At 35.0% G+C, this 25,144-nt stretch overlaps 1 protein-coding gene across 1 annotated transcript in view; it reads left to right on the top strand.

Annotated features, from left to right (window-relative positions):
- The window catches only part of vwf (von Willebrand factor), a 92,645-nt gene that overhangs the window by 11,387 nt on the left and 56,114 nt on the right, over window positions 1–25,144 (top strand). The window contains 19 exon segments of the mRNA XM_056478287.1: window positions 1,685–1,796; window positions 1,889–1,935; window positions 3,806–3,942; window positions 4,024–4,162; window positions 4,254–4,354; window positions 5,722–5,917; window positions 7,248–7,463; window positions 10,504–10,744; window positions 12,638–12,732; window positions 12,821–12,975; window positions 14,642–14,745; window positions 16,700–16,838; window positions 17,717–17,851; window positions 18,143–18,289; window positions 19,183–19,323; window positions 19,408–19,506; window positions 20,319–20,475; window positions 22,946–23,101; window positions 23,191–23,326. Coding sequence (XP_056334262.1) covers window positions 1,685–1,796; window positions 1,889–1,935; window positions 3,806–3,942; window positions 4,024–4,162; window positions 4,254–4,354; window positions 5,722–5,917; window positions 7,248–7,463; window positions 10,504–10,744; window positions 12,638–12,732; window positions 12,821–12,975; window positions 14,642–14,745; window positions 16,700–16,838; window positions 17,717–17,851; window positions 18,143–18,289; window positions 19,183–19,323; window positions 19,408–19,506; window positions 20,319–20,475; window positions 22,946–23,101; window positions 23,191–23,326 — 2,653 coding nt within the window.

Genomic DNA, 25,144 nt, shown 5'->3' on the forward strand with positions numbered 1-25,144 from the left:
TAAAGCTACTGTGTGTTAGAAAAATGAACTAAATCACAAAATGATGTGATGTCTATTTTAATAAAACATACAAATTCTGCAATTGAATAAAGTATTTTTTAAATATAATTCATTTCTGAGAAACAGCCATGATATACATCTGGAAAACATATATTTTCTATAGTGTTTGCTTATCTCTAAATTATCTATTAGATGTCCTTTTTATAAGGTTAAATATACATTTAAAATATGTATTTACAATGTTTTAAAGACGTTTATCAGACCTGTGAACACAGCAGCAGTTTTCCAGACCAAACAATCTTTAAGATACATCATCCAGATGTATGTGTGCTCTTTGGGGCCCTGATGTCTAATTGATGTCCCTGAGATGTCTATTTGATGTGTGTGTTTACATATGGAAGACACGTTTATTATTAGAGTGTTTTCTCAACAGCAAAACATCTACTAGACATCTATTTTCAGGCTTTAAATAGATGTTTAAAATATTTAAGATGTTTTAAAGACGTTAATCAGACATTTGAAAACAGCAGACGTTTTCCAGACCAAACGATCTTTAAAATACATATTGCATACTTATTTGCTCTCTGGTACCCTGATGTCTATTTGATGTCAGTGAGATTTTTTTGAGGTTTGTCTTTACATATGGAAGACATTTTTTATTAGTGTTTGCTCAACTGGAAAACGTCTATTAGACATCTAATAGATCTATCTAGACATCTGCTTAGCATATATGAGTACACCCCTCAGAAATCTCTCATTTAAATAATTTTTTTTTAGAATGCTTTACAATATTATATTTGTACATATACATTATATTAGTCAGTACTGAAATAATAATCTAAAATCTAGAGCTAATCTAGAGCTAATCTAACAAAATAATTTATGATAATGGCCCTAAAACTAAATTGACATGTTAGGGAAAAATATTAAATCAAAAATTTAAAAGGAGCAAAAATCAAGCAAAACAAAAATATATAAAATTTTTCGAAATATTGCAGTTTGTAATTTTTTCCCCAATATTCTGCTTGAATTTAATAGCATTATTTTTCTATTTCTAAAGCTGTGCGGTAACTAACATATTATTTTAATAAATCTATTTGTTTAATAAATCTGTTCCGTTCATAAATGTATATATGACCTATATCCACTGAGATATGGTTACAAATATTCATTTTCAAAATGGGGTGTACTCAATTATGCTGAGCACTTTATGTCTTTAATATGTTTAAAATTAGTACAGCATACTTTTTAAAAAGATGTTTATCAGACCTGTGAACACAGCAGCTGTTTTCCAGTCCGAACAATCTTTAAAATACATTTTGCAGATGAATGTGTGCTCTTTGGGACCCTGATGTCTATTTGATGTCCCTGAGATGTCTATTTGATACTTGTGATTACATATGGAAGACATATTTCTTATTAGAGCATTTAATCAACTGCAAAACATCTATTAGACATCTAGTTTCAGACATTAAATAGACGTTTAGAATATATCTTTAATTTATTTATAGTTAGTACAGCACACCTTTTAAAGACTTTTATCAGACCTGTGACCACAGCAGCTGTTTCCAGACTAAAAAAAACAATCTTTTACATACATCTTGCAGACGTATCTGGGAATGACTGGTTATTTTTGTAGTCTATCTCTTCCTGCTCAGTGTTGAATGTTTGAATGTTTTGACAGCGGGGAAGGTGCTGGATGGCGATCGCTGTGTTGACGTGTCTCAGTGCTCTTGCACGCATGCAGGACGACGATACCCTCCTGCCTCCTCCATATCACAGGACTGCAACACATGGTGAGACACTGTAACACTATCTAAAACATACAGTAAAGAAAAAGAGTAGATTCAAATATGTGACATTCACTTAAAATCACTTTTACTTTCAGTGTCTGTCGGCATGGATCATGGGAATGCACTAATGAAGGCTGTCCTGGTAAGCAAATATTTATAGTTGAAGGCAAAATTATTAGCTCTCCTGTGAAATCTAATATATGTTTTATTTGCTAAGGGCTGTTTAACTGAGAGAAGATTTGTTCAACATTTTTTTTAAATGTAATAGTTATAATATCAAATTTTTTTTAGTCTTTGCCATGATGAAAGTGCATTATACTTTACTAGTTATTTTGAAAGATAGTAGTATACAGCTTGAAGTGACATTTTAATTCTTAACTAGGTTAATAAGATAACTAGACCATACCTGTCAACATTGGGATGTGAAAATAAGGGATATGCACACCATAATAAGTGATCCCCCCCCCCCCCCCCCCCCCTTAGCAGCAAATGCATTAGCAGCAAATGCATTAGCAAACAGTTCAGCTTATTAAAATTAATAGTTATTATAATTAAATATTTATTTAGATTTTTTTTTTCGTTTAATTACATTAAATAACAGGTGTCTCTTTAAAAAGGCACACATCTAACGTTATAATGAAATCATTGATGATTGCTTTTCTAACTGTTTCTACTGATTTAAGACAAAGTTTGTTGTGCTTGGAAAAAAAACCCCACCAAGATCGACATCTTTAGATATTATTATTTATTATGATGTACATGTCTGTATATGTTCAAACATGCACCCAAAACCCAGACTTTGGCTCCGTTTTAAATCGCATGTACAGAATCTGTTTGGGAAACAGCGCCTATTTATCACTATGGTGCACATCAGCTGACAGTCATGCACCGCTATATGACTGTTTTGAGGATTGCATATGAAGGGGAGACAGCCCCTGTAATGAAAAGGAAGGGAATCTCGCCGTTTTTATATTTATTTCAGAGTGTTTTCATGCCTAAACAAAGCGAAAGCACAGACTCACATTTAAGAGCAAGGGCGGCCCCTGGTGGTTCGGTGGTATGGGTTGCGTATAGGGAGGATTGGCTCTTTATTGTAATATTTACCATCCTTCAGGGAAGGAATGAAAATACGGGAGAAATACGGGAAAATACCTTTACGGGATGATAGCGGGATAAAACTGTAAAATACGGGAGAATCCCGGGAAAAACAGGAGGGTTGCCAGGTATGAACTAGACAAGCTAGAACAACAGTGATTTGTTCTTAAAGGTCCTGTGAAATTAAAATAAAGTTTATTAGTCGTTAGTATTTGTATGTTAGTTTTAAGAAAATCTATAACCTAGTGTGCTCCAAAACAGTGACATAATTTGCTTTTAGAAGATATAAACCTGATATAACATACACAGCTTGCAATTTGTCACTTCTGCCTAAATCAGGAGTGTCCAAACTCGGTCCTGGAGGGCCGGTGTCCTGGAGAGTTTAGATCCAACCCTAATCAAACACACCTGAAGCAGCTAATCAAGCTCTTACTAGGTATACTAGAAACTTCCAGGCAGGTGTGTTGAAGCAAGTTGGAGCTAAAGTCAGCAGGACACCGGCCCTCCAGGACCAACTTTGGACACCCCTGGCCTAAATGGATCAAAGTTTTTTTGACATCACCTCACACTTCAGTTTCTCATCATATCTTCTGGCAAATCAAATGCTCTCTAGTATCTGACATGCCTCGCCCCCTTCAAGATGCTTCTCATTGGCTTTTCATCTGAAGCATTTGAGCTCAACCACTCACATTGGCAGAATGGTGATAAAAACAAAATGCTATTGGCTGTTTTTTAAAAGGGGAGGAGCTACTTTATGCCCCAACCTGTCTTAATGTTTCAGTTAAGATTATGTTAAGCTTCAAATTAAAAATGCACATTTCAAACAACTTCACGGGACCTTTAAGGGGCTAATACTACTGAAAATTAGTATTTTTAAAATTTGATTCTGTTTCATTTTGTCCTCTGTCTATCTTTAGGTGAGTGTTTGGTGACAGGACAGTCGCATTATAAAACCTTTGACAACAAGTTCTTCACCTTCAGTGGGATTTGTCAGTATCTGCTTGCTAAAGACAGCCAGAGCAACTCTTTTTCTGCCGTCATCGAGACTGCACAGGTCAGTTTTTTTTAATCACACTTTTGCATTTGTTTGAATGGTATTGTGGTTGTGCTTATGTTTGTGCGTTCCTGTACAAAGTGTGCTGACGATCAAGATGCCGTCTGCACACGCTCAATAACACTGAGGTTCAGGGATCTGGCCAATCAGACGGTTCGCCTCAAACATGGGGGTGTGGTATCTGTGGGTGGAATGGATGTGCAAACACCCTTAATTAATGGTTTGTCAACATGCAATACACACAATGCATGCATACATAATTCATACTGCTGTATTATTTAGAGGTTATGTAATGAGTAATGTGTTTGTAGGTCCCCTGAGAATCCAGAATACCGTGTTGTCATCTGTGAGACTGCGTTATGGAGATGATTTACATCTGGATTGGGATGGCAGAGGACGTGTTTTGCTCAGGGTAAATGTGCCCTGCTTGAAAAAACAGGCTATGGCTGCCTCATTTGGTTTAAGGGTTAATACACCAAGAAATTAAAATTACCTCATCATTTACTCACCCTCTTACAGAAGAAAGAAACTCAAATAGGTTTTGAGTAAGGGTGAGTAAATGATGGCATCTATACTTTAAAATCCAATCTAAATAAAATATAAATGTTCACTGAAAGACGTTTAAAAATGTACAAATAAAAAAATTATTTAAATGAAAATTAACTTCATTAATTTTGTTTATGCTACAAAAATACTATGATTTAAATATACAAAACACAAATAAAACAAATTGAAATTAAATTTTATATATTTCAGCAAGAATAAAAGCAGTTTTCAATTTTTTAAGGCCCATTTAAGGTCATATTATTAGCCCCTTTAAGCTCTATTTTATTTTTCAATAGTCTACAGAACAAACCATCAATATACAATAACTTGCCTAATTACCCTAACCTGCCTAGTTAACCTAATTAACCTAGTTAAGCATTTAAATGTCACTTTAAGCTGTACAGAAATGTCTTGAAAATATTTAGTAAAAGATTATGTGCTGTCATCATGGCAAAGATAAAATAAATCAGTTATTAGAAATGAGTTATTAAAACTATTATGTTTAAAATGTTCTCTCTGTTAAACAAAAATTGTGGAAAAACAATAAACAGGGGGGCTAATAATTCTGACTTCAACACAGGTTTAGAATTAAATATATAAAACAAAATAATTACACACACACACACGCACACACACACGCACGCACGCACGCACGCACGCACACACACACACACACACACACACACATGCACATATACATATATATGTATTTATCTATATATATATATATAATTATTTAAGTTTATATATTTAATTCTAAACCTGTGTGACTTTCCATCATTTATTAATAAATTAATGAATAGCACTAGCAATATGATTTAAAAAATCTTGTGTGGCAAGGCTTTTTGGTGCTGTATATACAGTATTGTTATACTGAATGACATTTTCATGATGTCTTTTAATAGTGGTAATAATGTATGATAGTCATTATTTTGTCTTTAATAATCATTTTACATTTCTAGTTAAACATTCTGAAAAATACATAAAAAAATAAATTCAACCAGTTGAACCCATTTGATTTAGCTAATGACCAGCTTCACCCACTCCTTTACACAACCACATTAAACTGGTTTTAGCTGGATCTGCTGTGGTGTTTTCTGAGAATGCTGGGAGTTAGACATAACTCCATGCACAATGAACAGAGCCTGTCTGCAAAATGTGGGACATGTTTCAAATATTCCTGCTTTGCAAAAGTAAATGTGAGCATATGTGTGTGTGTGTTTGCGCTTGCAGCTAAAACCAGCCTATGCTGGGCAAACGTGCGGCCTGTGTGGTAATTATAATGGTAACCAGGGAGACGACTTCTTAACAGTGGGCGGCCTGGTGGAGACGCGTGTGGAAGCATTCGGCAACTCGTGGAAGATGAACGCAGACTGTGATGATGTGCAGATGCAAAACTCTGATCCCTGCAGCTTAAACCCCAAAAGAGGTACAAATACACACACAGCCACACACACATGCAACAACGTGAGCAAATATTCAAGATTAGATGCAAATAAGTAAAAACACTGGTCAAAATTATCAGCCCTTTCTATTTCAAATATTTCCCAAATGACGTTTAACAAAGCAAGGAATTTTTCACAGTATTTCCTATAATATTTTTGTCTATAATAATATTGTCTTATTTGTTTTTTTTTTTGACTAAAATAAAAGCAGTTTTAAGTTTTTTTTACCATTTAAAAGTCAATATTATTAGCTTCCTTAAGCAATATTTGTTTCAATGGTCTACAGCAGTGGTTCTCAAACTCGGGGTTGCAACCCCTGCGCGGGTCACAGATTAATTTCAAGGGGTTGAGAGAGTGATTTAAAAATTGTGTAATTCTCATTGATTTTAATATATATTTTTCAGCATTACAAGTGAAAGCTACAAACAAATATTTTCATTTTTTTAAAGATATTACTGTTTAGTATTTTAAAAAGTGAATGGAGCATCATAACTGTGCAGCGAATAACTCGCTAGTTATCAATACAGCACGCATCTGGATGTAAAAACCGCAACTGCAGAGATGGATAATTTTGTAATCCGCAAATCTAAAAATGTTGAGAAAACTGTGGACAGTTTGCCCGAATCATCGGAACCGTCTACTTCGACTAAGCATAAGAGCAAGACCCTATCACACCAAAGTATAGGAAACATCAGAAATATCAAGAGGAATTCATACAGTATGGATTCACTTGTTCTAATGCCAACAGTACAATTTAAAGGTAAGCCAAAATTATTTTAATGTATAGTAAATACAGTTCAAATATTGTGAACAGCTTAAAAGAAGTTATTTGTATTGTTTGTATATGCTTTGGCGAGTTCTTGACGATCTTACAAAGGGGGTCACTGGCTTGAGAACCACTGGTCTACAGAATAAACCACTGTTACACAATGACTTGCCTAATTACCCGAATTTGCCTAGTTAACCTAATTAACCCAGTTAAGCCTTTAAATGTCACTTTAAGCTTAATACTAGTATCCTAAAAAATATCTAGTCCAATATTATTTACTGTTATCATGGCAAAGATAAAATAACCCAGTTATTAGGAATGAGTTATTAAAACTATTATGTTTAGCAACATGTTGAAAAAAATCTTTTTGTTAAACAAAATTGGGTGAAAAAATGCAGGGAGGCTAATAATTCAGGAGGGCTAATAATTCTGACTTCAACTGTATGTGCATACTGTAATGTGCTGTGTTTATATATGCATTGAACACTAGAGGGCAGCAAAGACCAGCAGGAAATATCGTAATGTTTTGTTATGCGTGTCTGCAGTGCGTTTTGCAGAAGAGGCCTGTGCTGTTCTACTCTCCATGAAGTTTGAACCCTGTCATTATATGGTGAACCCTGAGCCGTATGTGAAGAACTGCCGCTATGATGTTTGCGCATGTGCAGACGGTCAGGAGTGTCTATGTGATGCTGTAAACAGTTATGCAGTCGCATGCGCCGCCAGAGGAGTACTGATGAACTGGAGGAGTCACGGATACTGTGGTATATATAGTCTATTGTATACATATATAGTTTTAACCCTTGTGTACTGTTTATATTGACTTCCCTTTCGTTATGTCAGTGGCTGTTTTTGCCCCACTGACTTCTATTATAAAGTCATTTTTTGATAGCAAAGCCATGACAGCATATACTCATGCATTCTAGACTGTTGGTGGTTTTTGTTGAGGTACAATTTGTCATTTTTACTGTAACTGTTGGTCATCAGTTGGCAGCATTAACCTTTTAAATAGGCCTGTGAAAGGCTTTTTGGCTTTTATAAGGAGTTCTGTGAAGTATCAAAGCAAATTATAGTCAGTGCGCATAAATACACTTACTATTGTATATTATAGTATGTTTTGAGAGCTGAGGTGATTATTTTGAGTTTCTCAGACATATCAAGGTAAGTCTATAAAGGTCTGATTCTCTCATATACATACTACTTCAAATAAAAGCCAGAAACTATTCTTTTTTGCACTGCAATTGATGATCAAAATGTGTCAAAATAAGATTTGTCACCAAAAATCATTAAATTTTCTGAAACACAGAGAAAATTGTGGGCAAATTAAGACTCAAAATCACAAAAGAGTGCATGAAAACATCCCAAACACCACACAAGGGTTAAATTTCACTTCAAATAAAAACACAGCTGCACACCTGTCCATTTCAAGATCTTGAGCTGCCTGTTTTTTTCAGTCCAGTGAAAACAAAACCATCTAGAATATACTTTTAAAGTTTTTTTTTTTTTTTTTACCACATTTTAATTGATCAATGTCTGTCTGTCGCAGTTCCTTCAGGATTTTGCGAGAAATTATTATGATTTTTTTTGCTGTGGCTTTTCTTATAATCTGTGGCAATAATTACAACATTTCTTTTATTCTTTTACTGAGGAAAAATACAAGCAATTCCAGCGTTATGGATGACATTTGCAGTAAAAATTCTAAACAAATTCACATAGAAAGTATATTTTAACATTATATTGAAACAACTGTTTATATTTTCCAAAACAACTGACCACAGAGTTATGGGATCAGAAAAATATCAATATGTAAACGTTTTTTATATTTTAAATGAGGAAAATAAACGAGCGTTATGGATGTGACAAAGAAGTTTGCGAGTTTACAGTCTACAACATACTTTGTAGAAATTCTGTGAATTAAATTGCACAACCCAAAAGAAATGATGCTAATAAAAAGGATAAGAGTTGGCTTACTATAGAACAAAAATCATTGATTTTATTTTATTTGACATTGCATTTATGAGGAAAAAGCTTCGTTACGGATGTGACACTTTTCCGTTATGGATGTGACCTATGTGAAATTGCCACTTGTGTGACTTTGGCAAATCAAAATAGAATAGTTTGAAAACACTGACAGAGACATTTTGAGTATTGTTAAAGTACTATAAGTAAAATACTTGCTTACATAAAAAATGTAGAAACGGTTTTCGTATTTTGGTGAAAACTTTTTCATGGCAAGGTTAACATTTGCATGGAATTGCTCATACATAAATGTACACATTTAATTCTTCATGACTTTTTTTGATCATTGATCTCTGTAATTTACATAAAGGAAACACTGAGAGAAACAAAACTGATTGTTTACCTGTTAACACAGAAAGGCCAATATGCATTGTTTTTCCTCTGCAACATTAGCAAGATAATAATTACAAAAATAGGCAACACGATGGCTGTTGCCTGTCACCTCACAGCAAGAAAGTCACTGGTTCGAGTTCCGGCTGGGTCAGTTGAGAGAGTTTACATGTTCTTCCCGTGTTGGCGTGGGTTTCCTCCGGGTGCACCGTTTTCCCCCACAGTTCAAAGACATGCACTATAGTGTAGATGAATTGGGCATAACAAAATTCGCCGTAGTGTATGTTTGAGTGTGTGAATGCGCGAGTGTATAGGTGTTTCCCAGTACTGGAATAGTTGGTGGTTCATTCCGCTGTGGTGACCCATGATAAATAAGGGACTAAGCCGAAGGAGAATGAATGAATAATTACAAAAATCATGCTAAAATATTGATCAAATTTAATGTTATTATTTGTTGTGTTAATGAACCACAATTAACATTAAAACTAAAATTAAAATCTAATTAAAATCCTAAAACTAAGCATTTTTGTAAATGCCATCAATTTAGATCAACAAATTATATTTAATTGCCTTTTATATAAGTGTTCTAATATGCTATTTTGAAAACATAATTTACATTCACAGTAAATAACAAGTGTGCAAAATTGCAATACTCACTCATTTAATCACCCAATGGATTGTTTAAAACAAAACTCTTTTATTCATTAATTTTCCTTCTGCTTAGTCCCTTTATTCATCAGAGGTCGCCACAGCGGAATGAACCGCCAACTTATCCAGCATATGTTTTACACAGCGGATGCCTTTCCAGCTGCAACCCAGTACTGGGAAACATCCATACACACTCATCCACACTCATACACTACGGCCAATTTAGTTTATTCAATTAACCTACAGCGCATGTCTTTGGACTGTGGGGGAAACTGGAGCGAAACCCACGCCAACACGGGGAGAACATGCAAACTCCACACAGAAATGACAACTGACCCAGCTGAGACTCGAACCAGCGACCTTCTTGCTTTGAGGTGACAGTGCTAACCACAGAGCCACCATGTCACCTGAAAAAACCTCATTATTATTATTGTTTTAAATTTCTGCTGCAAAGTAAGACTGAAGGACACCACTAAAGGTGTTAGTAGCTTAAAATATAAAATATTCAGATTTTTCTTATTTTCTGGCAGTCCAGATAAAAATAAAACCAAATGTTTATGAAATGCTGAATAAACGTAATTTTTTTTAACTATATAAAAATTCTGTGATCGCAGAATAACAAAATCCCAGAGAAACTGTCTGTATATGTACATTACATCTTTTATTTAGCTTTTCTCCACTTTAGCAGCTCTTACATACTCTTACATCTTACACACACACTCTTATTCATATCTGTATTCTGAAAGTTTTTACAGAAGTTCATACTATACATCCTATTTGCCTGATAAATTGTTTACTTTATTCCAGAACTGACCTGTCCGGATGCGCAGGTGTATGAGGTGTGTGGCAGTGTGTGTAACCAGACGTGCCGCTCTCTGTCTCTGCCGGATGCTGGTTGTGACGGTGTGTGTGAGGAAGGCTGTTTCTGCCCCAGAGGACTGTTTCTCAGTGACACGGGCGAGTGTGTGCCTCCACAGCACTGCTCCTGCCACCATAATGGAGAGATCTTTGAGCCCAATGACATGATCGGGGACCATCACTCCATCTGGTTAGTAGGAAAATACATTTAGTCATTTACTAAAGAGATGCACATCTTTTATCTTTTGGACAAGTTAAAGGGGACCTATTATGCAAAATCACTTTATAAGGGGTTTAAACACAGGTGTGTGGCAGCAGTCTGTAAATATAAGCAGCTGCTAATGGTATAAATGTATAAATTACATTTTTTATAATCACACTTGATAAAAACAGTCTGCAGAAACACTTTGATTGACATTCTCCCTTTGCCCCACCCATTAGTGACCATCTCTCCCTCATTAGCATAGAACAGTTGTCTTGTTTTTGAATCTGCCACTATGCTGACACATAGGCATTTGTAGCTCCGCCCTCTTTTGAAAAGAGCACAATCTCATTTGAATTTAAAGCGACAGTCACCAAAATGCCACAAAAGGATCAAAGCCTAAAAGGGTCAGTTTCAAAGAGTTAGGAAACCTCATTTGTGTGGTATTTCGAGCTGAAACATCACACACACATACACACATACACACACACACACACACACACTCACTCTTTGGGTGCATTAGAGACTTATTTTACATCTTGCAAAAAGGGGCAGTCAGTTATATTTGATCTAAAAAAATAACAAATCATTTAAAAACAATGAACGTTTTTCATACATCAGAATATGTGTTTTTTTTTTTGGATTATCATATATATATATATATATATATATATATATATATATATATATATATATATATATATGTAATTGGTATACAGAAGACACCCACTAAAATATCATTCATTTTATAATAGTTTATTTATTTTTTGTCTGAAAAAACTTCATTAAATTATTATTTTTAGAAAGATATGCATCATTGACCCACTAAATGACATTAATTTTAAGAATTATATGTTAGTTTAAATAATTTGCCATGCATCAGAATGTGTCCTCTTTTATTTTTTTGTCTGAGGAAATTAAATTAAATTATCATGTATTATTTTTACAATGATATACAGAAGCCACCCACTAAAATATCATTAATTTTAATAGTTTATTTTGGATTAAATGTATATATAATACATCAGAATGTGTCCTGTTTTAAATGAAATTAAAAATAGCTATGATCATTTAAATAATAAATAATTTTAAAATATTTAAAATATTTTTACAGGAGACAAATTCAAATGTCTGCAACTGAAATTATTTTAAAAACACTATGTGTACCAAAAAATCTTAACAGACATATTTACAAGTTTCATTTGATCACATTAAAATATTTAACATTATACTTTACCACTATTTCTCAAAACACTAGGTTTTACCCAATTATGAGCAAGCTATTTTAATTATTTAAAATATATCATACAATTTAAGTATGAAATCTAATTATTTATTTTAATGAGTAAAAAACAAAATCTTGGGCTGCGTGGTGGCTTAGTGGGTAGCACTGACGCCTCACAGCAATAAGGTCACTGGTTCGAGCCTCGGCTGGGTAAACTGGCATTTCTGTGTGGAGTTTGCATGTTCTTCAGTTTCCCCCACAGTCCAAAGACATGCACTATAGGTGAATTGGGTAAGCTAAAGTTGTCCGTATGTAGTGAATGTGTGTGAATGAGAGTGTGTTTCCCAGTGATGGGTTGCAGCTGGAAGGGCATCGGCTGCGTAAAACATATGCTGGCTAAGTTGGCGGTTCATTCCGCTGTGGCGACCCCGGATTAATAAAGGGACTAAGCCAACAAGAAAATGAATGAATGATTTTTTTTACACACATATACACACACATATATATATATATATACTGAATAACAACATTATCTCAGGTATTTTCTGACTTTCTATTTTCACAGTAGTTATTTGAAACATTTAGATTTGACAGTTTACTAACATTTAATACACTTGAATGTGTTCATGTTTTTTTTGTTCTGTGTGTGTTTGCAGTGTATGTGAGAGTGGATCCATGCAATGCACATCTAATGAAGCCACCGGATCTACTCTGTCTGACCTCTTCTTTGATGAACATTCTCCATCAAGAGGTTTGTTGGATATCTACAGTATCTAAAACACAAATGCACTTGAATGAAGCAGAAAGAAGTAATATATTGTTCTGTGTTTGACCTGCAGGGCGGCGCTCTCTCTCCTGTCCTCCTCCACTGCAGCGCTTTGAGTGTGAGAGCACAAGGGATGCTGGGATTGAGTGTGCAAAGACGTGCCAGAATCTGGAGCTGGAGTGTGTCAGTCTGGGCTGTGTGTCTGGGTGCATGTGTCCACCTGGAACAGTGAGTTATAATGAGAAATACTGCAGTAAATGGGTGGGGTTTGTCATTTTTGTTTATGTTCAAGAAACTATAAAGATAATAAGAAATAAGAAACAAGTAATTTAGCATACAGAAAAAGCAAATGACACATATCATTCCAGTTTTACTCTAAAAAGGGTTGACACTAAGGTCATCATATAGTCTAGGTCCTTAAACATTCAACTTTATTAATAAAGACATAAGAGAATATGTGTTACTCAATCCTGGAGTGGACATCCATCAGAAAATTCATGGCTTCATATGCAATGACATTATACACATTTAATTATACACAGGTAAATTAGAAATGATCAGCTTCAGTGTTTTTGCGTTTGAGTTTTGTTAATTATTATGGTAGCACTTTACAATAAGGTTCCAGTAGTTAATGTTATGAACTAACAATGATTAACAATGGCATTACAGTATTCATCCATCTTTGTTAATATTATTTCATAAAAATACAGTAGTTCATGTTAACTCCCAGTGCATTTACAGTCATGCTAATTAACATTTTTATTATGCATTAGTAAATGTTGAAATTAACATTGACTTACTTACTGACTTACTCCCAGGGCTGTTTATATCAAAGTTGATATTTAGCCGCACCATATTGGTGCTTCGTAACATCTAGTTTTTTACGAGGTGGGTTGTTAGCCCAATGCTCAACCCCAACTGCCCATAATTACATTTAACTACAATTAATAAAAACGGTACTTTTATTAACTTGTATTAAAGTGTGAGCATTAATTGTAATTAAGATTTTTTTGAGCATGTGCCCAAAGGGACTTTTAAATTGTTTATATATATAAAAAAAGATCATTCCAAATTCATAAGTGTATATATATATATATATATATATATATATATATATATATATATATATAGATATATATATATCTATATATATATATATAATAGATATATTTATTTATTTATTTTTTTTCATGGTAATTGTTTTCACCATGTTGCTATTACCATGTTTGATACCATGCTGAGTTTATCATATTTATGTAGTTAATTCTACAAAAAAAAGTTTTTAAAAAAATGATCTAAATAAACACACACATATATATATAAATTTTGTTTTATATTTGAAGCACATCTCCCATCTGAGATTGTCTGATTTAACTGGTTAACCCAATAAAACTCTTTTTTTTAAAGTATAATTCACACTATTAAAAAAACATTAACACACTATTAACTATGGCTTTTAGCTCAATAAACTACAAATTTGCTTCTTTTTAATAGTTAGTAAGGTAGTAGTTGGGTTTAGGTATTGGGTAGTATTAGGGATGTAGAATAAATCATACTTTATAAGGGGTAATAAACAGTTAATATCTTAATAATAGGCAGATTATAGGCCAGTAGTAAATCGTGTGAAGTGTTGCCAAATAATGTTTAGAGAACCTACAGAAAACCAACTTTTGAAAAACTTTTGAGAAAAATAAACTGAATAAGAACACACAGCACATGTGCTCTTCTGTGTTTGTCATTAACAATTTAAATTCTAATAAAATAACACCAACTTATGATTATAAATATCTGAAAATGCTAAACAAATATTCAACATTTTATTTAGTATTAACCAACAGCACATACTAATTTAAACACTGAAATGCAATTTGATCATTTTCATGTCTGTTTGCAGGTTCGATACAGAAAAGCCTGCATTCCCCAAGAGCAGTGCCCTTGTTATCATAACAGCAGGCCTTATGAGTCAGGACAGAGCATTACTGTGGACTGCAACACCTGGTAATTGAGCTCGGCTTTACACAACCTGACACTAGCTGTGTTTCCATTCAAGATCCAAATGAAGCTTAGCACAAAACCTGGAATATCGCATAAAGCATTTGTGAATAAGTCAGAGAACAAAATCAATAAACTGGCACCAATATCAAAAAGAAAAATGTAATTTGCTGCAGTAGGAGAAGCCACTGTGGGCCTTTTTTCTTATATAATAAATGACTTGCGGCTCAGAAGAGGAAGATGAAACGCAGTGAACACGCGGAGGCTTTTGGAGGCGTGAGACAGTTCTCTTGGTAATATTACTGAACTACTGTGATGACAGACTTTGGCTGTGGGATTTTAGAATGAAACAACTTTTCAGATGCAATGTGTTCGGTCCCCAGTTTGTCCTTTAATGCAGTCCCAACGTTCCCCAGCTTCAACAGAATTTCCAGTGCGCTGCATTAACTGGCTATGTGAGCCTGTAAAAATAAAATCACATGACTTTTTTGATGCGCAGGCTGGAATTTATTCGGTAAATATGTTTCCGTTGCAGTTTATGCGCATATTTTCTTTTCCGATACAAAAGTTTATCCTACTCAGTCATGCGCACATATTTTTTACATGAGTTTGAGTTTATTTTTAAAGCACATTTATACAACCAGGGTTTCCCAAAGTGCTGTGCAAACAAATACATTCATTCAATCATTCATTTTTATTGTGTGGCCACAATGGAATGAACCACCAACTATTCTGGCATATGTTTTACGCAGCATATGCCCTTCCAGCCTCAGCCCAGTACTGGGAAACACCCATACACTCTTGTATTCATACACAAGCTCATTCAATACAGCCAGTTTATTTTATTAAAGAGCCCCTATTATGGGTTTTTGAAAATGACCTCCCATGTAGTGTGTAACACAGCTCTAAATAAAGTGAAAAATTTAGCTAAGGCTTAAATCTGAAAGTGGGCAGTTTTTAAAACTACTGATTCATCTAAAAAAAAAGAGTCGACTCATAGTGGTTCGAATGAATCGTCTTGATAACAAGTCTTTAGCCATTTCGGCGTGACGTGGCTACGAAACATAAGCCCGGCCCAATTGTTGCGTGCACAAACCCGTGAAAATTTTAACCTGCACCCCGCCCACTAACACAGCAGCAAAGATAGATCCTGAAGTCATGTGTCATGAAGACGCTGTGCTTACCCGGATATTAATGGAAGTGTGAGGGAAAGGAGTGCTTCAGACAAACCGTGCTGGGCATTTTACTGTCTCGCGCTGAACGCTGTCGACCAAATGCAACAGGCTGTCAACGGTCCAATCAGCGCAGATTAACTTTGCGCTAAGGAGGGGTTTGGGAACAAATGAATCGCTGAAGGATTCATATGGGAGTCGCTGGTATAATTCATATTATAAGACCATAAAAGTGTTTTTGGACCTTGCATGCGTATCAGTATGTTGTTGGAGACCCATATAACCAAAATATAACCCTTTTTAATGTATAATGGGGCTCTTTAAGTTCACCTATAGCTCATGTCTTTGGACTGTGGGGGAAACCGGGGCAGCCGGCGGAAACCCACGCAAACATGGAGAGAACATGCAAACTCCATACAGAAACGCCAACAGACCGGGACTCGAACCAGTGACCTTCTTGCTGTGAGGCAACAGTGCTGAGCCACTGTGCCTCCAAACAAATGCATAGAAAGATTAAAAGACACTCAGTACAATTATTAATTGAAATCACAAAACACAGTTAATTGAAACAACACAACCAAATGATTTAAAACTAGGGTTAATTAAAAGCTAGTGATAACGAATTACTTTGATTAACTGAAAAGGTCTTGGCAGAACTTATTTGGCTTCACAATTCACAATTTATGCACATCTTTGTGTTTTCATTAAGGAATTGTGTATGTGCATTAAAAAAAACATAGCTGTAATGTGAGATGTAAATCCTCATGTGATCTCCTTGTGTGTTTCAGTGTGTGTGAGCAACGTCAGTGGAAGTGTTCAGAGCGAGTATGTGACGGTGTGTGTCGTGCTATTGGAGACACACACTACATCAGCTTTGACGGACTTAAATTCTCCTTCCCTGGACCCTGCCAGTATGTGCTCGCTCAGGTAAAGCCAATATTCTCCTCTTATATTCAATAAGGGTGTAGATATTCAATAATATGCAGATTTCCTGCGATATTTCTGGGAATGAGGTGATATCGATATTATGCCTCCAAGTTTTGATATTTTTAGGCCAATCCACTACATTGCAAGTAAATCACTCAAGTTATGCTACCAAGTTATCATGTCTATTGTTAACCACCAATTAAACTGAAGGGGAGACCAAGCTTTTGCCATTGTCGGCCCAAATTATGGAATAGTCTCTTTCTATTAGGATAATTTCCACAGAATCCATATTCAAGGAGAAACTGAAAGTTCACCTGTTAGAAACAGCCTATGATACCTCAGTCATCTGAGCATGCACTTTCCTGTTTTATGTTTATGTTTTATATATTGTATTTCTTTGATTTTATTTGACAATTTTATTCAATTTGTATACAACACAATGGTCCATGACTGTTTTATTGTGCTATATAAAGAATTTAAGTGAGAAGTCCAATAATAAGTCTAATAAATGTGTGTGTACACACATGGACTCATCTGCCTGCCCATCTCTCTCTATCCGTCTGTCCATCCATCCATCCATCCATCCATATGTCTTTATCTGTCAATCCATCTCTCCGTTCGTCCATCCATCGTCCATTATTCCATCCATGTCTCTCTATCTGTCTGTCCGTTCATATATTCGTCCACCCATCTGTCCATCAATCTATCCATCCATCTATCTATCTACCCATCCATCCATCCCTTTCTCTCTCTCTCTCTCTCTCTAATAAATGTGTGTGTACACTCAAGGACGTATAGGACCATAGAGCCATATCATATCGTGCTAACCTCTAATAATGAGCATGTTCTGTCTCACTGTTCTCCATCTGTCCGAGCAGGATTACTGTAATGGTCTGGATGGGACGTTCAGGGTTCTGGTAGAGAACTCGGCTTGTGGCATCGCAGGTTATCGATGCAGTAAAAGCATCACAGTTCTGTACATGGGAGGACTGATTGTCATGGAGCACGGAGAGGTGACACCATTTTACTTCATAAACCAGATATTTCCTATTTTTTTCGATGATGGAGAATAAAAGTAATTTCATTAAAATATAAAAAAATTATAAAAAATTATGAAATATAATAATTGTGTTCTATAAAATATTCTGTATATTACTGTTCATGAATTATTCTTCCATGTAAAAGAATATGACCTATTGTGTTAGAAGTTATAGTGTGTGTGTGTGTGTGTGTGTGTGTGTGTGTGTGTGTGTGTGTGTGTGTGTGTGTGTGTGTGTGTTTATGTGTGTGCTATTCTTCTGCAGGTGAGGATGAAGAGGCCTGTGCTGAAGGAGACGGAGGTTGAGATTGTGAGATCTGGACTGTATTATATTGTTCTGCTCGGCAAACACATCTCCATTACCTGGGACACGGGAACCCGAATCTCCCTGCAGATCAACGGACAGTACAGGGTAACACACATTTATACACATATATCTAGTTAACTAAAGAAATTCATATCTTAAATTTCACCTCGCGTTTTATCAGATTTAGAAAGCGTGTTGTATGTTCGAATTAAATCTAATTCCTGAATAATTTTAACTAAACATTTTTCTAATATTGTATTTTGTTTTACTCTTGTTTTCAGTTTTTACTGCTAATAATTATAATAACTAGTAATAAATAGTAGAATAACATGGATATGTATTAACTTAAATAAGTGAATAATATATTAATGTAAATAAGTGAATTTTATGAAACAGCATAAAATTTACATATTTTAGAATGTTAGATTTACATGCCAGATTTAAGCAAAGCCCTCACTAGGACAACTTATTTGTTAAATTAAAGGGATAATTCACCTAAAATTACTCATTCAAGTGGTTCTAAACTTGAACATTAATTTCTTTCTTCTGTTCAACATAAAACAAGATACACTGAAGGATGCAAAAAGCAGCCATTGACATTCATAGTAAGAACAAAAAATACTATGGAAGTGAATGGCTGTTTTTTTCCCCAACATTCTTCAGTGTATCTTCCTTTGTGTTCAACAGAGGAAGCTCAAACAGGTTTGAGACATGTAGAAGGTGAGTAAATGATGGCAGAACTTTAATTATTAGGTGAACTATCCCTTAAAAGGAAGCTTTGATTATCAAAACTCTTTGGTTGTTTCACTTTTAAATGAGAAGCTAATGGTCTAATCTGATTCAATGATCTATGCTAAGCCAAGCTAAAAGGGCTCCTGCCAGACCCTGAGATCAACTGAATGGATTCAAAAATGCTAAAACTTTAATGTTTAGCTAAAGGGGGGTTGTAAAAGGAGTTTTCCTTTAAGAATAATTTAAAATAAGTGTTTCTCTTTAAGGGGAAAGTGTGTGGTCTCTGTGGGAATTTTGACGGCAGTCAGAATAATGATCTGTTGAGCAGCAGTAATCAGATGGAGGTGGACGCTGCTGACTTTGGAAACTCATGGAAAGTTCGTCCTAGTTGTGCTGATGCTGTTTCGGTGAGTTCATGGACATCACAGCCTGAACTACAATGTATTTCTAAAGTAAGGCCTGAATTGATGTGTTTTGACATCTGTGTTCAGGTGGTGTCTCAGTGCAGCACAGACCTGGTGAAGCTAGTGACGGTGGAGCAGTCCTGTCGTGTGCTCACCAGCGCCATCTTCAGGGACTGCAACAGTGTGGTGGGTAAAGACCTGCCTATGACAAGCACAATAACAATTATTCTATACTGTAAAAGAAAAAAAAAGAAAAAAAAAATATATATACACACTGTTAAAGTCTGAATTATTAGCCCTCCTGTATATTTTATCCCCTATTTCTGTTTACAAGATATTCCTCAAGATGCTAGTATTCAGCTTAAAGTGACATTTAAAGGCTTAATTATGTTAATTAGGCAAGTTAGAGTAATTAGTCAAGTCATTGTATAACGATGGTTTGTTCTGTTGACAATTGAAAAAAATATTGCTAAAGGGGGCTAATAATATTGACCTTCAAATGGTTTTAAAAAGTTAAGAACTGCTTTTATTCTAGTCGAAATAAAACAAATAAGACTTTCTTCAGAAGAAAAAATATTATAGGAAATACTATGAAAATTTGCTTGCTCTGTTAAACATAATTTGGGAAATATTAAAAAAAATATATACAAAAAAAAATCTAATAATTTTGACTTCAATTGTATATAGCTGCAAGTGGCAATAAGCAAGTTACAAGCTTTTTAAAACTGTAGACACATTTTTCAATCCGTAACTATTTTAATCAACAATAAAAACTGAAACGCTGCGAAAAAATTCCAACGGCGGCCATGTTTTTTGAGATACACCTCTCAGATTCTCATGCCACCTTGAACAAAGACACTGCATGCCAATTGTCATGTCAATCAGATTATTGGTTACTTGATTACAGGCGTTTTCATGTTTTTCTTTACACTTTATAGCGCCAAAGTCTGCAAGTTTTGTATTATTACCTCAAATTGACTCCAGTTTGCTTGCTACAGGTGGACCCTGAGCCATACTGGGACATCTGCACTCAGGACACCTGCTCATGCCCGTCGGTTGGTGACTGCGCCTGTTTCTGTAACACCATTGCTGCGTACGCTCACGAATGTGCTCAGAAGGGGCTGCCGGTCAATTGGAGGTCCAACGACTTGTGCCGTAAGTTTCACCTTTTTATACAATGAAAATGAATGAATGTAGAAGCTCTGAACCTCACTAATAAAAACAAATAAATTAATTGCTATAATTTTTTTTAAATAGCATGTCATCACGTTTCTTCAATATTGCACAGCTAATAAATATGCAAGATTCTATTATCGAATGAAAACACCCTACAAATAAGGTAAAATAAGGACAATTAGTTTCAAATTTGTTAATTTTAAACTGAACCCATTGGTAGGATTTGTCATATTTCATACAGTAGTTTAAAAAATACAATAAAATGAATATACTTCAATAAAAATTACATACTATATATAACTCCACTGCACTTAACCTATAAATTAATGCATGCAAACTAGGCGTGCATATTTTTTTTTGTACAATATATTTATTTCTTTTTTCAATTTGCATATCACAACAGATTACACAGTCAGAGAATAACAATCATGAAGACACAGCAAACTTTTTTACACCCTATTCTCCCTCCCATCAACCCATTCCCTAAAAAAATTATAATAAAAAAATTTAAATAAATAAATATATAAATAAATAAACAAGAACAAAATTACAAACAAAAAAGGATATGTTTAAATCAGATAGTGTTTGCCGAGTCTATGTTTAGACCATGATACTCCCCTACTCCCTCTAAGCTTGTTCTTGTTGTAGCAGACTGCCAACATTTACATTGTACTTCAGGAAGTTATTAAAATGTCTCCAGATATCTTCAAAAACGTTTTGTTTCTTTTTGACAATGTATGTGATCTTTTCCATTGACATATGTGATTCCATTTCTTTAATCCACTTTCCAATTCACGGTTCATTCATATTTTTCCAATTAAGAGCAATAATATGTTTAGCTTGTAAAATACACGTCTATGAATCTGACCTCTTTGCTTTGTAAGAGAGGGCTAACAGGATATATACCCAGGATAAAAATCTTAGGATCCAATGGTAATTTCTTTAATAAAATTTGGTCAATTGTTTCAATAACACCTTGGGTTTCACTTTCACACATTCCCATATACAGTGGTAAAGTGCACCTCTTACCTCATTACACTTTATACAGGTATCTGGAATATTATCGTTAAACTTGTGTAATATAGCAGGGGTTATGTATGTCCACATTAACCATTTGTACTTTACGAGTTTCAGGCTAATGTTGATTGTTTGTATCTGAGTTTTCTTACATGCCTCATTCCAATCCTCTAGAGATATTTCATCTTCTATATCTTCTTTCCATAACCTTAGTTTTGATTCTGAGGATTCGTTAGAGCCAGACACGAACAATCTATACAAAGAGGAGGTCTTTATCATAACAGTGTCCTATTTGCTGTCTCTAATGTGGAAATGTTCAGAATATCTAATGAATGGTTTTGAGATGAGGATATAAAACTTCTAAGTTGAAGATATTTTAAAAAATGGGTCTTTGGAATGTCAAATTTGTTTGAGGCGTGCATATTAATGGTCTCAGAGCTACACATGAGTCTGTGTTCTCTTGATGGCTGCTCGTCAAGTCCAGATGAAGTGCATGAAAATGATGAGATAAGATTCCCTGTGAGTCACGCAACAGTGTGCTTTGTGTTCTGATTGGCCTTTTTGTCCACCGGGGTTTTACACTCATGGAATTTACATGAGAATAAGGTAAAACAATGGTATCTGAGGCTTACGGTATGGCCATTTCCATGTATTGACCGCTTATTATTCGACTATGTCTAAATACACCCAGATTATATTTATAGGACACCTTTAAATATGTTAGACTGCATTTTTAAATGAAAACGCCCTAAAAATACGGTAAACTATGGACATTTAGTTACAAATTTGTTAATTGTAGATTTTCAATCTAAACCATTGATTGGATTTGTCATATTTCACACAATTGTATAAAAAATATATGCACACAGACTTTTAACTTTTAGCCAGGTATAGCCCAAGGGCTTTCGGTGAACTGTCTTTCCATTACAAAATTGTCATGTTTAAGATCTAAATTCTTTAAAAATCAGTCTTCATTGCCTGTTAGATATACGATATGAAGTGGGTCTCAGATCAGACAACAAGCACTTCATAAAATTCAGTTCCCCCCTGCCATGTCTTTAAATATGAAAGTTTATTTTACCACAGTATTTTCAATAGAATTTCTGCGCTAGCCTGCTGGTACTGACGGCACTAGTGGTTACAACAGTCTTTCATCTTGTTTTACGCTTGAACAACTAAATGAATGCTTAAGTCTATTTAACTAAATGTATTTTAATTAAATTACATTATCGATGCTGTAAAAACAATCTTGTGAAATTGAAAATAGTCACGTTAAGCTTTCACCGTATATTTATCGTTGGCTTTAAAACTTTAGCTGTGCATAGAGCCCATTGTATAATTAACAGTTTTAAGTTTTGGTTAAATTACCCCTTTAACCCCATATATATATATATATGGAAACAGTGTTTCTGAATGATGGAATTTTCCTCAGCTCTGAGCTGTGAGGATCTGAATAAGGAGTCCGGGGTTCAGTGTGAGTGGAGATACAACACCTGTGCCAGCGCCTGTCCGTCCACCTGCCAGCACCCAGAGCCTCTGAGCTGCCCCGTCACCTGTGTGGAGGGATGCCACGCCGTCTGCCCGCCAGGTACAGCCAATTCACACTTAGCTCCATAGTAAAAAGAGAGTGTCACTTTCACTGGCTGATTCACACTGGAGTCTGCTTGAATCCCTCAGGGCAGCTTTTAGACGAGGTGCTAAGGAAGTGTGTGGAGCCGTCGCAGTGTCAGGTGTGTGTTCATGACGGACAGAGAGTCTCGCACGGAAAACAGTTCATCCTCAACCATGAAGATCCACATCTCTGCCAGATATGGTGTGAAACATTTTTATTTACTTATTTATTTTGTTTACATTTTTCTGAATGAAAACAGAGCGCCTTTTTTGTTATTTTATGCAGAAATTTCAACAGTAATTTGCTGAATTATAAAGCAATTAATTTTTTTTATAAATTAAATATTTATTAAAATGTTATTTACTAGTTTTATTATACTAATATTAGCTTTTTACTTTTTATATTTTCATGTATTTTAAGTTTCAATTTTATTTATTAAAATATTTAATATTTTCTAATATTAGCTTTTTATTTTTTTTTATTTAATTACATTTGATATTTTTTTTTCAAATTAAATTTTTATTTGTCACATACAAAAAGTACTTTTAGGATGTGCTTTTGCCTTTTGTAATAGTTAAATATTTTTTAATATTTCAGTTTAGGCAGTTTTTTTTATTTTATTTCAGTTTTAGATATTTCAACTACTATATAAACACATAAATTATATTATTAAATGTACTGTATGTGTACTATTTTTAATATACTGAATTTCCCATATTAAAATGAGAGTTGTAGAGGATGAAGACGTTCCAAACTGTCATGAAAATCATTTTGATATTTTCCGACATCTGGCTGGCTTTGTGAAATTCATTAATATAAATATATAAAATGTGTGGGTCACACTTTACTATAAGGTTTCAATAGTTAATGTTAGTTAATGTATTTAGCTAAGAATGAACAATACTTGTACAGCATTTATTAATGATAGTTCAACATTTACTAATGCATTATTAACATCCAAATTCATGCTTGATAACATTAGTTAAAGCCTGGTTTATACTTCTGCGTCGAGTGATTGGTGTGACCCACGGCTCAAGCCTTGTGCGTTGCCGTGCATTTATACTTCTGTGCGCTTTTTGTGTTGCTTTGCAATGAAACTTCCAAAATGCTAGCTGGCAGTAGGTTTTTATGTTTCTCTATGTTAAGTTTCTTCGCTTGTGTTTAGTTTTTTCTGAACGCTACCTTAATGTAGAAGTATCTCAAACTCACTCGTTTCGAGGTGGGAACCGGCGAACGTGTAACTAATTTAATCATGAGGTAAGCACAAAACAAAAGTTTCTCTCTGGAGCTCCTTCACGGGACTCGACACTTGTAAACACTCGCTCCAACGGGTTTGCACGAGTCTCGGTCCTGCCCACACTTGTCAGCGCTACCAAGCCGACCAATCACAGAGCTTGTACTACGGGTCGTTGCGACGTGCAGTTACACTTTTTGAGAGGTGCGCGACGGCCACGGCAAGGGCTACGCCCCATTTACATGGGGCTTCAGCGTCAATGCTTGACAGAGGGCGTGTTGGGTCTAAAGCGATCGTCATAGCAGCGACAGCCAATGAAATTAGTCAGCAATCGGCTACTGTCTGAGGTGGTCTATTTGCATACAGCGATCTGATTGGCTGACGTTTCCATTGGCACTTAAAAAGTTGAGAAAGTCTCAACTTCTGCAACGAGCAACGCCACTGAAGCGGCGCTGACAGATTCACAATGCAGTTCGGTAACATCTGACGTCACCCATTCAAAGTGAATGGGAAGCATTGAAGCTGACGCCCCGTGTGAATGGAGCGCTATGAGTATACGCGTAGCCTGCGCCGGAGCATACGGGTGCTCTTGACGCAGAAGTATAAATCAATTTTAATGCAACATGAGTTAACAAACTAACAATAAACAACTGTATTTTCATCAACTAACACTATCTAACATGAACAAATACAGTAATAAATGTATCGTTCATTGTTTGTTTATGTTAGTAAATGCATTAACTAATACAACCTTATTGTAAAGTGTTATCAATGTGTGTTTGTGT

The sequence above is a fragment of the Danio aesculapii genome, chromosome 18 (assembly GCF_903798145.1).
Source record: "Danio aesculapii chromosome 18, fDanAes4.1, whole genome shotgun sequence".
In the NCBI taxonomy this organism is placed as follows: Eukaryota; Metazoa; Chordata; class Actinopteri; order Cypriniformes; family Danionidae; genus Danio; species Danio aesculapii.